An 18,060-nucleotide genomic window follows, 5' to 3' on the forward strand; every position below is an offset into this window, starting at 1 on the left:
ATTCGAGAATTTTGGAGATGCGGTGAAAAATTATATAAAAGGGGGAACGGAGTACAATGTAAGTTTTTCTGTTGTACAGAAATGTGATACTTCCGTTGAAGAAAACGTTTCTAGCATAACAAAATCTGATGAATGTGAAAGTGGCCCTCAAAGTGTTACTTCCCACCCATATGACATTGGACTTTTTTCAGAAGATATTACATGCGAGAAGATATTACATTATGTTCTTAAACTTAAAAAATCAAATTAAAATTTAACTAAACAATGAAAAGACAAAACTGTCTAGGTGTCTAAATTAGGGAAATAATAGTGCTTTATTACATACTCGAATTTCTTTTAGTAGCTTCAGAAAATTATGAACACCCCCCTTGAAAAAATTCTGCGTACGCCACTGGTCTAATCTAACATGATTCGACTCAAATAACTAGTTTCTGACAAAGAACTCTTTACTTTATTATATTAGCAACCATAAAAAGACAGCAAGATTTTACGGTTTGGTTTCAGAAGGTGGAAAATGAATCCTGAAATTGAGAATATCTTGCATAATGCTGCAGAGTTGTTCGTGAGAACGCAAGATATCTTCCCACAAAATACAGCTCAGTACATGCACATACCAACCCGCAAGTATTTCATTAAAATGTAAAATGGTCGGTGCTTTCGTATGCTATGGTACACCGAAATGCATTGCGTTGGAATGAATTGTGAAAATGTTGAACAGAACAATGTGAAAACCGCGCTTTTGCATAATACGTGGTGAAAATTGACATGGTAAAGAAACAGTTTTATTTTTGTAAAGGGAAAATTAAGTACTTTGCAAAAAACACCCAATGAAAAAAGCTCCTATAAACACTTTTTAAAAACGTCATGTTTTATTTATATATCCTGTATAATTTGTAGTAAACATGACTTAAAAATTACTTAGCTAACAGTTTTCAGCAACCCATGCAACATATATCTTATGTTTCAATTAGACCTATCCAGTAGTACTACAAACTTCAATGTTAACAAAGTTTCTTTAAAAAAATAATAAAAATTAACTTAATAAACAAGAAATAATAAAGAAACAAAAAATGATAAACAAGAAATGGGCTCACTTCAAGCGCAGACAAAGCTAAAAACTTACTTCGTTATTGTCCCATCAATATCTGATATTACTATTTTGTCATCATAATTCCATAGGAAAACATGACAGGTGCATTTTGTTGTTCCTTGGTAAGCTGTCGTAACACTGAATGTAAACTCGTTAGGACCATTTTGCAAATTCAAATTTTTCTGGAAAGGAAAATTTATTAAATTAAGTACCCTTTAAATTTTGGACGACAATTAAAGAAAATTTAGTCACTTTTAGTCTAAAAGACCAGAAACTAAAGGATACTAGTCAGTGTACATTTTTATGTGGTGATTTACATGTTTGTCTAATAAGGATCATTTCCTTTGAAAAACAAAGTTATAATTCCTCTCTCCTTTTATAATTTGTAGTTATCATTACTGTTATTTCAGTAAAAAAATATTTTCTTTAAAGTGTTTGGTAAAGTTTGGACACAACAATGGCATGTCTTAATGAAAAAGAAACTTTAGATGTAGTGGCTTTGTATTCATTCAGTTAACGTATTATCAGACAGGCATCATGGCTGGCATGAGCCAGTGGCACACACGCAGGGCTGCCAACTACTGCACTTTTTGAAAAATATTTTACAGACTGGTAAGCAATCGAAAACTAAAGCTTTCAAAATTATGCTGATTTTCCTGACATTTTAAAAGCCCCACCACAAAAGTACTGGCCTCTGCCAGTACTTTTTATATGAACTTTTGAATCATTCGCATGTAGTGATGTATAAAACAACTAGTTTAGAAAGTTTGTAGTTCATTCACCTGCAGTAAATAGCTAATTTTCCCTTTCAGAAGGTTGTTTTTTACAACTGAATACAACACAAAGTTACATATAGACAAAAGAGAGGCATAATGCAATAAGATTGAAGAAATAAATCTCGAGAAATGAGATCATCAAGGGGAAGGCATCAAGTAAAAAGGTGAAACTGGGAATATTATCATACCATTTATCAGTTAACACATTAAACTCACTAGGATCATGATTTCATTTTTTTTTAAAAATCAGTAGCAAATTTAAATATTTCCAAAAAATATTAGTAGTAAAACCAGGAATTCAGACTAGCATGTTTAAAANACGGGAAGACTAATCTCAAAAAATGCTCTAAAGGACAAAAAACGTTCTAAAATGCAAAAAAATGCAAATGTCATCAAAATCCGGGCCTTAGTTATCACAATAATTTTGTGATGCAGAAAACACAACATAATCATTAAGGTAGAGCATTTTGCAATAAATGAATGGTTAATATTAAATGTTTATATTTGTATGAAAGTTCACACAACACTGTTTTATATTGTTTCCATGCTACAAGATGTCTATATAAGTTTCATTCTCTCAATATTATGCACTTCATTTGATGATTTCGACAAAATACAAGATTTATATATTTTCGTTTCAGAAATTCAATTTTATTTTTTATTTGATGCAATTTTGGCTGTAATTATTATAAACAAAAAAAAAAGAAGAAAAAAAGGATATTGTTTTAGCATAGTGCGACACAGTTTTGAAAGCACTGTTCAATTTTCAAGAATTATTATAATTTAAAGTTTTAATTACTAATCTCAATCGAAAATTCCATATTGTAATAACATCGTAATTGAAAACCAGAGTATAAAAAAACATGAGGACACGGATTAAAAACCTGATAAAATGATTGGAGAATCAAACAGGTTTAAATTTTAATCGAGGACGTCAAGTAGTGACAACTCTAATTTAAAATACGTTCGTCCTAATACCATTGTGTTAAAAATATCATAATTTGAAAAACCACTTAGAAAAGGATCGAAAAAAAGATAAAAAATCTTTATCATAAGAAGTTATTAGCAATTTTTGCTACTGCATTTTTTAACAAGCATCTGATTTTTTCAACTAGCAATGTGCTACTTGCTAGTCGATAAAATGACGACGTTTAAAGTATACACAAAATAATTAATTTTTAAAGTATTAAAGCAATTTTAATTAAAAAACTACATTTTGTGAAAAGCATTGCTTTTAGTGGTTAAAAATTTGTGAAAGGTCTGAAACTTCATGAAAGGATTGCATATACTAACTTATGATGTCATAAACTTACGATTTGTTCAGAGGTGAGTCTCAGAGACTTTTTGTATTTCTCAGGAAAAGGCTTAACATCTTCTATATTTTTGGCACCAGTTAGAGTTTGAGCAACTGTTTCAGGCAGGTCAAGAGGAGGATCAATTTGTACACTGGAAATAAAACATTATTATTTGTTAAGGTTCAAAAATCATAATGTATCTTTGCAATGATAACTGAAATATATATTTCATTTTTATCAAATTGTCTCAGGTATTTGACAAATATAAAAAAAAAAAGGTTATATTCTTTAAAAAAATTGAAGCAAACCCATAATTTTGGTTATGAAATTGACAATCCTTTCACTGAGCACAAGGCTATTTCATGAAGAACACAGATTATGATATTTCCAACAATGCTATCATAAGGATACATGCAAATTACAGTCAAATTGTTAAATAAATTTTCAATGAATTCTGATGATTATTAAGGTTTTTAAGTATGTTCTACTAGAAAATTTTAAGAAAAACAGTAAATTTATATCAAATGATCAATTTCAAATGATGAAATCAGCAATTTAAATCCAGAATTTATAAATTTTTTGTTAGCAATTTTTTTATTTATTTTTAAACATTGATTTTCAGTCATAAAATTGAAGAAAAAAAAGGATAAACACATAAATAATAAAAAAATAAGTTTAAAGAATGTGATTTGGATCAGAAAATAATCTTGGTCTAAATCCAGGATTCTTAGCTTAATACTTATATCTCTGAAAATGTTTAGCAATATTTTATTTTTATGAACAATTTTCGCATATCATAATTCTCTGTTAGAAAAATTGTTTAAAAGTTTAAATAAAGAAATTGATATATATTAATACTGAATGAATTATTTTTCGTAATAATAAAAAACCAAGATATTGTTTACAACTTTTTATGACAATACTTATTTAACATGACTCGTGAAATTTACAATTAATACACATATATATTTCCAATTAATTCAAGTTTAAATATTACTTTACAATATTCATCTTGACTTCACACTTTTAGAATTAAAAACTTTAATCTATGAATTATTTTTCAGCATATCGTAAATGATGTGTAAATAAAAAATGGTTTAAAAAGTTTGTAAATGGTTACATATAAGATTTGCTTATTTCTAACTATATATAAAAATCTAATGATGGTGTCGCAATTTTCCATTGTTGTCTGCACATTTGACTGGATGGAGAATCACGTGGTGGGATCCAGTTTTTCCTCATTCATTTCCATATTGTTTTGGTAGTCATCAGCATAAAATTAATAAAAGTCACAAAGGTATTGTTTTTCTATAAATATTATTGTCTCCCTATTTTAAAGTTATTTTCCTGCACTGCTATTATTACGCTTTAATTTAAGAGTTAAAAAACTAAGTACTGTTGTTTTTATTATTAATATAATGTAATTCTGCATTACATTTTAAGATAAAGTTATTTATAAAGGTGGACTAATCTTATTATCAGTTTTACAATTATTATTTTTATGCAAATAACATTAATATACTGTTATCAATTGCAGTTAAAGAGATGTCAAATGATTTAGAACTTAATGATTAGCTTCATGCACACTGAGATGATGCAAACAAAAATAGTATTTAACATATCTGCCCGTTTCGTAAGCGAAAATATTAAATTATGGTTGAGAACTCCCTAAATTTGTTTGAACAATATAATGTTATAACAATATAAATGCTATTTTAAAAAATTATTACTTTTACTTCTGTTCTGTACTTGATCTAAATATTTATAATACTAATAGATAATAATATTTGCATGTGGGAAGTGGAGACACAAGCGTAAGCGAACAGAATTCCTTTTAGTACATTATATGTTAAGTGAATAATTTTAACTTTAGTAGAAAAACTGTTTTCTCAACAATTTAATGCGAAGCAATCATCATGGCTGGTGAGCGGCAATGAACAGGGGGCTTGGCCCCCTAGTCTTAAATATTATGAACTAGTTGATAATCTGACAAATTTTAAGGGCAATTAAAGTAATATTTAATGATTTTGTAGAAAGATTTCTTCCTCTTAAAGAAGTTTTTTTCAATTTTCAAGGCATAAATTATTATATTACAAGTAATTGGGCAGATATTAATAATGAAATATTAGGAAAAAAATGTTTTTTAAGCCTTTAAAATAAACTTACTCTACTGTTTCAGGTGAAATTTCTGGACTACTACGCAAAGAACTTTCTTCACTTTCGGAAATCTTTTCTTCATTAGTCTTAACAACAACCTCATGACTCTCGATCACGACCTCCTGCAGTATATTTTCGGCAATTTTAACTTCCTCAGATACTATTTCAGTGACAGATGCTAATGTCTCTTTCACAGTCATGTCAATGGCTACACTGGCACTTTCACTGGATTCAATATCACACAGAGTTTGTTCAAAAGGTCCCATTGGGCTGTTCTCATTTGCGTCCAAAGGCATTGCAGCTGAATTATTCTAGAAGCAGAAAATTAATTAACCTCCAAAATCCAATTGTTGGAAATCAAACATATTCAAAATTACTAACTGAACATTTTAAGGGAGCCTTTCATAAAGTTACTTTGAGGCTAAGGTGTAATTTAAACATTTCTGGTTTTCAAATTACTTAAAATCCTAACAATGTCCCACAAACACTTATATTGTGCTTAATTTTACATGCATAACACATTGTCAACGTATCTAATGACTTGCACAAGACCGTAGACTGTTTTCCACGTAATATAAATGATTCAATCACTATTCATGTAAAACTGAAGAAAAAAAAGCCCATCTTTCAAATCATATTTCATGTATGAACTTATGAATCCGAAACGGGTGTATGACACAGTTTACAATTTCTTTCAATACGATACCATTGTACCAATTCGAAAATGTTAATATTGATCTCGATTGGCAGTTCAACGTCTATTCAGTCATCAAAAGAATTTACACAAAATGTGCCTGAGCTGCATTCAAATATGTCTGCAAAATTGTGTACCGGGCAGTTCAGGATTAACATTTAAAGATGTCCAAGATGAAAACACAATAAAGTTACTTTTCCAAAAAAAAAAATTAGACAACAACAATGTATAAAATGTGATCGCCTAATTTTTTTATTATTCTAAAAAATTTTATGTCACTGAAGCTGTTTTGAACTTTTTAAAAAAAATTTAATTGAAGTTAGTTTTTTAAAAATATATGTGTGTTTACTAACTTATACCCGAAACTAAAACATCAAATCAATGCAAACCGATTTTTTCGCCATTAGAAAATTCTGCCAATAACTTTAATATTTTGATAAAAAAAAATTCATAGTTGTTTTAGATGCAGAAGCTCTAACTGAGTGAAATTTAAAAACAAATACACAGTTAATATTACAGATGTTATGAATATTCAACCACCAATTGGTAATCGGCTAAATATTTTTTGGAAAAGCATTTTTCAAAAATAATTTTTTTTTGAATTTTAATAAATTAAATAATGAATAATCTAAAATAGTATTTTTACTATTCATTATCAGATACAGATTTTACAAATGTTAATTTTTAAATTTCATGTTCTCGCAAAATTATGAAAACAAAATTTCAAGATTTAAAAAGCTGCGTCAAGCTTTTGACACAGCTTTTCTAATGAATTTTATTATTTCATCATCACAATTTTCAAGGAATACAGCAATATGAAAAAGTTAGTGAATCTTAGTGTTAAATTTTTTTGCAAAATTATAGTTTTTATGACAATGCAGCAATTAAAAGTGTTTCTATTAGACCTAATTTTTTCTTCTCCACTTTTTCTTGAAAATACAATTTAATTAGAAAATTGAAATGTTCGGCTTTAAAAGCTTCTTTTGAGAATTTAGTGGTTTAAAATTTTTTCTGTTTCGTTTTTGTATACAATCTTTTGCTTTTGTGGGTAACTGACTTAAAACAAAATATTTGATTTTGTGCGAATCCAAAATGAGTTAAGCTTAATCTATTCCGTCCTCAATGCTTTTTAAAAGATGAAGATGTCTGTTCAAAATTTTTTTTGAAGTCTGAGATCAGTTACAAAAGCGTCCATCTGTAATTATCAATCAGATATTTATTGTCACAGTTGTCAATACAAAAATCCTAAAATTTTTCTATTTTTTATACTTTATAATATATATTCAATACATATAAAAAGCATTCATTTTAATTCTTGTGTTTGACATTTTCAGACAAATAAAATTGTTTTTTCTTTTAATACTTCAATTGATTTGGTGATAATAAATAAAATTAAAAGCAAGAGGTACTAACAGCAATATCAAGATTTGATTCTTCTGTCCTTCGCCAAGACCACCATGATGAGTATGACTTTTTCTTTTTCTTTGGCATATACTGATTGATGACTTTATTGGCAGCTGACTGAAAACAATAAAAACATGAATTTTAAAAAACAAATTTGCTTTACATGAATAAACTTGTTTTGTGACATGTACATCAAGTTTCTCTAATTTTCAATCACAAAGGAAATGATTTTGTATGTAATAGGGCACTGAAATATAGTTTGTTAGAAAGAAAAATAAAGGTTAAATTTATTTAAAAAAAATACTATGCCATGTAAAAACATTCCTTTTTTTTTCAAGAAAAAAATACCATATTTTAAGGTTTAGAAATAGTACTTGTTGTTACCCTACTCTATCTAATACAGTTAGAAAATCTCTATTACACAAATCTTAAAGCATAAGACTTATGCGTAAACAGCTTTTTTGTTCCTCGATGAAATGGATATCCCACAAATAAATTGAAAGAAATGTTATATTCCACAAGAACAAATTGTTAAGATCAGGCTTTCTGCATTCTAATTCCTCATAAATCTATCAATCCTTATCTCTCCCTTTGCTGACCCTACAGGTGGTCCTCTCGCTGTCCAAGCCCACATCCTTTAACGTCCACCATGTAAAACGGGGCAACAAAAAAGGATTTTAAGCTTACAAATTTTGTGGTGGGGTTAAATTCCTTTGAGGAACAAAAAAGCTGCTTGTACGCAGCCTAAAGCTTTGTGTTATATAAAATTTCACATTATATAAACCATTTCATACATCCTGAAACTTATTAAGCAATGGCTATATTAGTTTGGAACACAGATCAGTTTTATAATGCTTTAAATTAATTTTTAGATACAAAAATTTAAAGACACAAATGTGCAATTAAGTATATATTATTCAAAATTTTTTTTTCTTTGTGCATTGGAATTAATGACAAAAAAATTCACCAATTTTGGTTTGCTTAGCATTTTAAATTGCTATCTCTTAGCAAATAATGTAAAAATTTAATAGTTTTAAGGTAGTTAAGAGAAATTTCTTAACTGTAACTTAATATTTCAAAGGCTAAGAAGTTAAACAATTATAAAACTGGATATTTACTTTGATGATTGGTTTTTAAATGCATGTCACATAAAATATAGGCTGATCTGAATTATGAAGAAATTATTTAATTTAGATAACTACAATAGAATAGAATACTGAAAATTGTTCTTAAAGTTAAGTTTTTAATGAAGGTTAAAAGCTTTTTTAGAAACATCTTATTTTGAATAAAATTGCTAATTTTTAGGATGAAAAAAATTTAATATTCTTCAACTACAGAATTTTCTTTAATAAAAATACATTTATTCAATATAAGTTATACTTTATTTGAAAAAAAAAAATGACATAATTTTTTGTCTAAAAGTGGCACCACTTAAAAAAAAAAGTTAACAAATAATTACCAACTACTTTGCCAATATCGAATTATTATTATTAATTTTTTTGTCAATAGGTATTGGTGATGCGTCTACTTATAGACTGTTGAGTTCACAAATTGTTTTAAGATAAACAAGTTAAATAAAATGTGACGTTTAAGTTCTAAACTGCGGTGACTTTATTGATTTTCTTTTTTTGAAGAATATAAGCCTGAATAAATGTTCAATTTTTGTTAAAAATAGATTTTTGATATAATTATACCCATTGAAGAACATCAAAAATTCCAAATAAATAGAATTAACAACTTTAACAACTTAAGATTTAAATTTCAATGTTACTTCAAAGTCATTTTGTTCTTTCTTTTTCAAACAAAACACATGCATTTAAATAAAAACAAATTGGTACTCAAATTTAGGAATAAAATTGCAATAATTTGTAGTAACACAATTAATCACTACAAAACCATATTTTGAATAATTTTTCTCAGGGGAAAAAAAATCTAAATTTTTTGATCTTGGTAAAAATTTTCTTTTCAGTGATTTTTCTACACTATTTCATTTTTTTAAAAAATATTTTCAGGTTTCTGTGGAGGTCTATGAGCCCTGAGTGTGATGTCTAATGATAATTATTCTGACCTAAGGCGCAGCAGAAGTTTAGGCTGTTTCATTAAATAAAACTTTTAATGCTTACAAATGACTTACTTCTGGTAATGGTCTTTGATACATAATAATTGAAGTTAACATTGATGCCGCAGTAGACCAATTATAAAATCTGAAGAAGAAAAAATAAAGCATTAAACTAATGTCCGAATCTTCACTTAACAAAACGTTATTTATGATTAACTTACTTTCCCCCTATTCTTATAACTAAATTAGGATCCTGTAGAACAGCTGGGTTTTCTGTGAAATCATCGAAGGTCACTTTGGATTGGAGGAAGCGTTCTTCGGGAATGTCCACTTCCGGATCTTGAAGTCCCCCGCAGAGTGACATAGCAATATCACTATAAGGATAAGAAATGTTTTCACACTTCTCTTTGCTGGGGAGGGAGAAAAGGGACTAATTAATTCATTAAAAGGGTAGGAAGGTGGGATAGAAGGAGGAAACTAAATAGGTAAGGCTTATTTGTTAATCTCTAAGTAAGGGTAATTTTGTAACTGAAATTTAGCAGGGTTGCCACACAGTGAAAACACAGAGAAAAAAAGTTCTCTGTGTTTTCTTCCCTGTATACATTACAGGGAGCATAGCTAAATCTCTCAACAAGAAAAAGAGCACCTTTTCAGTACTTTTTAAGCACTCAAAAAATATTTTTAAGCACTCTATACATTAACAAAATAATTTTCAAAGACTTTACATGATCATGACAAAATAACTAGTTTCTGACAAAGAACTCTTTTCTTGATTATATTAGTCATTATAAAATGATCGAGAGATTTTCCAGTTCGATATCAGAGGGTGGAAAATGAAGTCTGAATTTGAAAACATCGTGGAAAACGCAGCAGAATTGCACACGAGAGTGCAAGAATCTCACCAAATCCAGCTCAATACACACACATGCGGACCCGCAAGTATTTAATCAAACATGTAAAATGATTGGCGGTTTCATATGCCATGGTCTGTTAGTACGCCTAAATGGATTGTGGCTGAATGAATTGCGAAAACGTTGAATAGAACAATGTGAAAAGCACAGTTTTGTATAAATCGTGGAAAAAATTGACATTGTGAAGAAAAAAGTATCACTTTCAAAAAGGGAAAATTAAGCACTTTTTAAAAACACTCAATGAAAAAGACAACTTTAAGGTCTTTAAGAAGCAAAAATCGAAAATAAGCACCTTTAAGCACTTTTCAAAAACACTACGCTTCCTGCTGTATACATTATACATAATATATTAAGAGGAAACACACAATCACTATGCAAATGTGAAAGCTACATTAGGATAACTAATACTATACTAGTTTTAATTGCTGGAAAAACTTAGACAAATAAGGAACAGTTCAACATAAAAATAATAATGCAGCAAATATATTGGTATAGTATAGCTAAACCATCTTTTAATATCCCATAAATTACACTTTAAGAGGTCAACATTTTGTAAAAGAAAATAAGAAACAAATATTCCCTGTATTTTCCCAGTTCATAAGGAAAAATCCATTACTTCCTGCATTTTCCCTGTTATCTGAGATGATTTTTTAATTCCCTGTATTTTCCAGGTTTTATTAATGAGTGCAAGAATCTCACTGAACCTAGCTCACTATACGTACACGTAAAATGATTGGCGATTTCATACGCCACGGACCGACAGTAAGCCGAAATGCATCGTGTTTGAATGAATTGCGAAAACGATGAATAGAACAATGTGAAAAGCACGCCTTTGCATAATACGTGGCGAAAATCTTCATGGTAAAGAAAAAAATCTAACTTCCGAAAAGGGAAAATTAAGCACTTTTTAAAAACACCCAATAAAAAAAGCACCTTTAAGGGCTTTCAAAAAACAAAAATTGAAAATAAGAACCATCAAGCACTTTTTAAAAACGTTACACACCAGTGTATATAGATACACAATGAAGAATTATAAAATAAAACAGAAAGTTTGTTAATTTTTTTATTATGGGAAAACATAAAGGTTCTCTTCAGGACGCATTCCTTTACAATGGTTAATGCGATATTTCAAAATTAAGAATAATTATCCTAAGATAAAAATTACTCTTTATAATGTGTTGCATTAAGACATTATATATATATGCATATACTGGTTGCTTGTGTGAGAAATTTTTTTTTTTTAAACACACTAAAAAAATTTTCAAATACTTGAGAGAGGGAAAGTGTTACCTAAATTGATCTAAAGATAATCTGTCATCACTATCAGAATCTTGACTGGGATAACCTTCAACAGTGTGAGGAGAATGAGGTAAAGAGGATCCTTTTCCAGATTCTGCGTCTTCATCTGTAACTTGTTGACCATAATTTGACCTACAGTATCAAGGTCATATCAGCATAAATACATTGATTATATAGTATGTCCTTTAATACCAAGTCAAGATCAATTCTGATTCTTTGTACAGAAAATGTTACAAAAAACATGCAATTATATCTTTAGAAAAAAAGGTATTAAGAAATTTAAAATCTTAGGATTTTAAAGAAGTAACTCAGAGCAGAAATAGCATGAATTATGATTTAAATTTGTCAAACAAAAATAATGATCCAATTTATAATTTTATTAAATGCTGCTTTCTCGTGGCATATCACTAAAATCAAATTTTCACTGTTCAATAACAACAACAGATCAACTTAGAGTGTTCTAGTATAGGAATTGAAGCAAGAATTATTTGATGTAGAGCACCACTACATATCTAAGGATATTCTAGATATAAGAAGTTTCAATTTAGTACAAGTTGAGGATAAATAATAAATGGCAATACCCTTGTCAACTGCCGTAGAATGAAAAGGATTTTCAACCCAAAACAGGATAAAAACTATTATACAAAAATACTTATCAGGTAATCCAACAAATTTTTTTTCTAACTGTTACTGCTAACTTGAGATCAGGTCATCTTAATTGCTTGATTATAAATAGTGTAGAGATTTTTCTATTATTTTAACACCATTTTTTCATTTAAAATTTTATCTACCTTACATTTTCAAATTTTGCTGTACACATGTTAGATTAAGCCTATTACTTTTCAATAATCTTCTCTGGCTGAGTTAAGAGTCACAAACAAACTTCAATTTCTGAAGATTGTGCTGCAGATTGACTCTGTAAATTCTGATACTGAGGTTTATACCAATAACAAATCCACAAGATATATCAATAAAAAAAAATAAAAAAAACTCACTTAAATTTAGGAAAGTATAATGCTGCTACTTCAGGATCCAGTTCTTCAGCGTTGAGTTCTGAAAGATAAATACCTTCTGCTTCTGGCATATGCCTGATCTTCTTTGTTGAACGCATAAAATTGAGCATGCCTCCAAGCATTGAGCGTTTATCCACGTCTGCAAAACATGTATACTTATAAGAAAACATTTCTCAATTTAATTTTTCAAAAAAATAAATAAATAAATAAATAATAATAAATTAATAAACTTACAATAATTTATTTACTTTAAACAAAATTCATGAATTACAGTACGATCTCATGAAATTATTATTACAGTACAATCTCGATATCATGAAAACCTTGTTATGTAAAAAAATTATTTTTCCCTTAGGCATTATTTATTTTCCTAATGTTAATTTGAACTCCTATGTCGAAGAGTTTCTATTCAAAATCTTGTAATATAAAATTTTTTTGAAATAATAAATTAATTTTTTCGGAAATATCTCAATGTAAACCAATTCTTTTCGATTTAATGCATAATTATTTATGTCTTAATTTTAAAATAAAATTATCATTGCTGTATTTAGACTTATAGTCAACTATTATCACATACATATTTAATAGTAGTTATTCTTATGTTTCGTGACTCTACTTTTTAGAGTAATATTTTAGAATATATTTTTCTACTTTTTTGATCCTATTTAGTTCGGAAATTTGTTTTTAGCGTCCATTCAATTTTGAGATACCGAGAGTATACTGTATAACAAAAAATTATTATAAATATTATTTAATTATTATTATAAATTTATTATCATTTATTTTTCAATGCTGCATTCAATTCAATCATTATTACAATCACTATCACTAGTTCATAAAATTAATCAAGAAAAATTGATGGAATTAGAATTCATAAAAATATTTTAAAATGTTTAAAAATTAGAAAAAATTATTTAGTAAAAATATTTTAAGAAACTGAGGGCCAACAAGAAATATGTAACAGAAAAGTTTTTTTTTGTTCACTTTACTTGTTTTGTTAATCTTTACTTGTTTTTTGTTTTTAGATTACAGGTTTTTTTCTTCTCCTTTATTTCAACCATATTCTGCTCTATACTAATAATTAGCAAAACTGCTTTTTGGTTTAAATTAATAAATAATATTGTTTCAGATTTTATATGCTTTGTAACTGTCGATCAGTCAAGGGTATACCCTCCGATATTTCTTACTCATCTTCATTGTCTTCTTCACTATCACTAGAAGCAGGCATTAAATCAGATATTGAAGGAATGGAAACGTATTAGGACGCAGCACAGTCAATATATGCATGAACTTCCAGAAGATTTTAAGCTACGCAATTTTATTTCAAACACCCACCGTTCCAATTGGATACTAAGAAGTATGCTTCATTGCATGAGAAGTACGATTTGTAATGAAGTTTAGTTAAAACAGTTCAATGCTGATGAAATCAAATTCGGAACTTCAGAACATTTACTTTTGTTTTTGATGCACATTTCAGGTCACCAGAATCAAGAAAAGGAAATTATTTCCTAACCAATTGCTTAATGTAACGTTTTTAAAAAGATCAGATAACTTCAAGATTCAAAGTTGGAAGTTTGCAGGAAAAAAAATTCCACTCACAAATTTTATAATTTAAGCTTCCATACTTCCTTTACTGAAGGTCCTGCGTTTTATCCATCCCATCCAATTTCTGATTTTGACTTGACACGCCCCCCCCCTACTCACAGACAAAAGAACAATAAGATGGCGGTACAGCTTTAAAGAACTGAGAAATAAATCTTTCTTTTCAGAAAAAGAGGAAGAAAGAGCTTGTAGAAAGTTTGTGTGGACTTAGTAGAGAAAAAATGATTTTGATCCATTAGAAGGACGTATAAAGCGATATTTTCTTAAAAGTGTAACTTAAAATCTTAGATATTTTAACACAGTCGATATAGACAATTAATCGAAATATAGGCAGAAAATGACACAGAAAACGGGACAATAGATGTAACGGAAAACAAAAAACTGAGGATCTATTGTAAATGAAATAGTATTATTAAATTAAATCATAACAATACAATTAAAAATTGTTTCATAAGCACACAATAAATACAAGACTCAATATTAATGAAAGTAGAATAGAAATCTATCATATTTAGTAACTGAAAACTGAAAGACAGGTTAAAATAAATCCTAAAAATAATTCTCATATTACAATGCTTTGTAAATTTTAATCTTGATTTTTTTTCTTAAAAAAAAAAAACTAATAATAATAATAATTTGATTAAATTGCATGCTGCATTAAATTAGAGGCAGTTCAAGATCAGGGTGCGTTGCCAGATTTTTCAACAAAAAATAAACACCTTTTAAATACTTTTTAAGCACTCAAAAAATATTTTTAATCACTTTCAAAAAAAAAAAAAAATCATAATTATGATCTGTACAGGAATAAAAATTATTTTTTTCTATTGTTTAAAGTTCTTAATTTATAAAAATAAAATCAATAAAATTCAAAAACATTTTTAAAAACTTCACATAATCATGATAAAATAACTAGTTTCTGATAAATATTGCAGAAAAAATTGTAAAAATCATACATTATTTGTAATTTAGAATGACAAACGACACAGAAAAGAAAAAAATCTCTTTTTAAAACATAGAAAATTAACTACTTCTTACAAACCAAGAATAAAAAAAGCACCCTTAATAGCTTTAAAAAAACGCAAATCAAAAATAAGCACCATCATCAAACAATNCATTAAATTAGAGGCAGTTTGAGATCAAGGTGCGCTGCCAGATTTTTCAACAATAAATAAGCACCTTTTAAGAAACTCAAAATATATTTTTAATCACTTTCCAAAAAAAAAAAAAAAAAATCAGAATTATGATCTGTGCAGGAATAAATATTATTTTTTTCCATCGTTTAAAGTTCTTAATTTATAAACATAAAATCAATAAAATTCAAAAATATTTTCAAAAACTTTATATACTCATGATAAAATAACTAGTTTCTGATAAATATCGCAGAGAAAATTGTAAAAATCATACATTATTTGTAATTTAGAATGACAATCGACACAGAAAAGAAAAAAAGTCTATTTTTAAAACATAGAAAATTAATCACTTTTTACAAACCCCGACTAAAAAAAGCACCCTTAATAGCTTTTAAAAAAAAGTAAATAAAAAATAAGCACTTTTTAAAGACACTACGCACCCTGTAGATGTCAAAATCGGGTTACTATACACAGTAAAATAAACAAGAATATATTTAAAAATGAGTTACCTTTTATTATGAAATTGAATGCTACAGGGTGTGTAGCCAAATTTTTCAACAAAAAATAAGCACTTTTCAAGCACACAAAAAATATTTTTAAACACTAAAAAATCATAATTAGGCAGGTTTGGCAAGTTTCTGACAACTAACGGTTTAATTGTCACGTCAAAAAAAAATTTTAGCTCATAGTTTTTGACAACTGTAAAAAAATCATGAAATTTTGAATCGTGTAAAACAAATGATGTTTTCATCCACAACGGACAGACGGTATGCAGAAATAGATTGGAGTTGAATTAACTGTGAAAACGTTGAATAGAACAATGTGAAAATTGTGTTTTTTGCATAATTTGTGGTGAAAATCACCATGGTAAAGGAAAAATATCATTTTGGAAAAGGGAAAATAAAGTACTTTTGAAAAACTCCCAATGAAAATTGCCCCTTTAAGGGCTTTTAAAAAACGAAAATAAGCACCTTTAAAGAACGCTACGCACCCTGCGCTATCACAAAGGATTTAAAATAACTCATTAAAGCCTTTAAAATATCGATTTACAGGTAAAAAATAATTAACATCAAATAAAATAAAAACAATAATGACCTGTTGTATTTTCATCAACTTTCACGTCAGAAACATCTACATTGGACTGGATACTGGGGTCACTTAATCTCCTTGGAACATTAGGCAGCTGACCCCAACCCCAACTAGGAGCATCAATAGGAGTCTCGCTTTCTAATTTTTGATTCTCGTACTCTGTGTCAGATTTGGGACTAGGAGGGCGGCTGCAGAGAGGACTAAAAAGAGTAAATGAAATTTAGAAAAATTTGTCAGGAAAATAATAACAATGAATAAAACACTTAATATGTTGTAATTAGCATGGGTGCCCTGTGCAGGGGTGATTGTGGGCCCAACTCAAAAATCCTGAAAATTTCTTGAGTAAAATCATTCAAAAAATTAATATCTTTATAAATATAAATCATTGAAATTTTCAAAACATGATATTTTAAATAAATTACATGCAGCATAATTTAAATGAATAATTATGAGTAAGTTTACTTTTATCTCTAATCACATTTATTATTCTACCAGAAAAAATATTTACAAATGAAAGAGATGCCAAGTATAAATTCTAGTTCTAATATTTTTAAATAAAATATACAAGAATTTTTATACATAAATGTGATTGCTGATTTCTTAAAACTTCTGGACTTTGGATTTCCGGAAACTTTCAGATCGCGGTTAGTGAAAAATCTGGTAATCCAGATTTTTTCCGGAGCACAATCACCCCTGCCAAACAGTAGTGCCTCTTTGCAGCAATAAGGTTGAATCAGCCTTTCATCCCTTTAGTAAGTTGAAAAAATTAGTACAGTACAGAACCCGTTATCCGGAAATCAGAAAACCGGAAAACCAAAAAACCGGAACGAAATTCGATAAATTTTCTTGCCATTTTTTAAAAATAAAATTTTTTTTCCTCGTAAGATTTTACGATTTTTCTTTCTTTTTTAAAGATGTTTACCTTACCATCATTTTGGAAATAATCATTAGTGTATTACTTCATCGTTTTTTCTTATTTTTAAGATTATTTCCAATTTTTTTTTTTTTTAGTTGGGTTTAACAGTAAAAAAAAACGGTTTTTTGTAGCGATTCAGAAAACCGGAAAAATCAGTTATCCGGAATAGCGATGGTCCCGATCATTCCGGATAATTGGTTCCCTACTGTATAAAGCATACTTTTGGACTAAACACTGATAGTTCCACCCAATTGGAATACCTTACCTTGCACTCCAGAACTAAAGGTCATGAAAACTGGGATGGTTGTGTAGGGCCTTCAATGGGCAGTCACCCTACTTTGTTAAGTTTGGTAATGAACATGCAGGAGAGAAACTTTGAACTTTAACTTTAGAATAACTTTACCAAATAAATTTTAAAAATAAGTTAGATGCCTAAAAAATCTTTCATATGTTTAAGTGATTCATGTTTTCAGAAAATTAGGCCAACTATTTAAAATTCATTGAAAAAATACCTTAACCACAGATAGGCGTGGTGTGAAAGAAATTTTTTAAATGGTATACAAAGCTATTTTTTTAAGCATCTATATATATAATAGCATAATAAAGACACAAAGGATAAAAAAAA

At 28.3% G+C, this 18,060-nt stretch overlaps 1 protein-coding gene across 5 annotated transcripts in view; it reads right to left on the minus strand.

The window, feature by feature from the left end:
• The window catches only part of LOC107448508 (phosphatidate phosphatase LPIN), a 59,574-nt gene that overhangs the window by 12,344 nt on the left and 29,170 nt on the right, over window positions 1–18,060 (minus strand). For 3 of the 5 annotated variants that reach the window (XM_043052533.2, XM_043052534.2, XM_071178314.1), the window contains exons 5-13: window positions 16,526–16,719; window positions 12,681–12,837; window positions 11,677–11,817; window positions 9,697–9,885; window positions 9,551–9,620; window positions 7,426–7,533; window positions 5,328–5,629; window positions 3,180–3,312; window positions 1,124–1,272 (exon numbers count right to left, since the gene is read on the minus strand). In XM_043052533.2, coding sequence (XP_042908467.1) covers window positions 1,124–1,272; window positions 3,180–3,312; window positions 5,328–5,629; window positions 7,426–7,533; window positions 9,551–9,620; window positions 9,697–9,885; window positions 11,677–11,817; window positions 12,681–12,837; window positions 16,526–16,719 — 1,443 coding nt within the window. The remainder of the gene's footprint in view (window positions 1–1,123; window positions 1,273–3,179; window positions 3,313–5,327; window positions 5,630–7,425; window positions 7,534–9,550; window positions 9,621–9,696; window positions 9,886–11,676; window positions 11,818–12,680; window positions 12,838–16,525; window positions 16,720–18,060) is intronic. The other 2 variants (XM_043052535.2, XM_071178315.1) reach the window with 1 other exon arrangement.

The sequence above is a fragment of the Parasteatoda tepidariorum genome, chromosome 3 (assembly GCF_043381705.1).
Source record: "Parasteatoda tepidariorum isolate YZ-2023 chromosome 3, CAS_Ptep_4.0, whole genome shotgun sequence".
Classification (NCBI taxonomy): domain Eukaryota; kingdom Metazoa; phylum Arthropoda; class Arachnida; order Araneae; family Theridiidae; genus Parasteatoda; species Parasteatoda tepidariorum.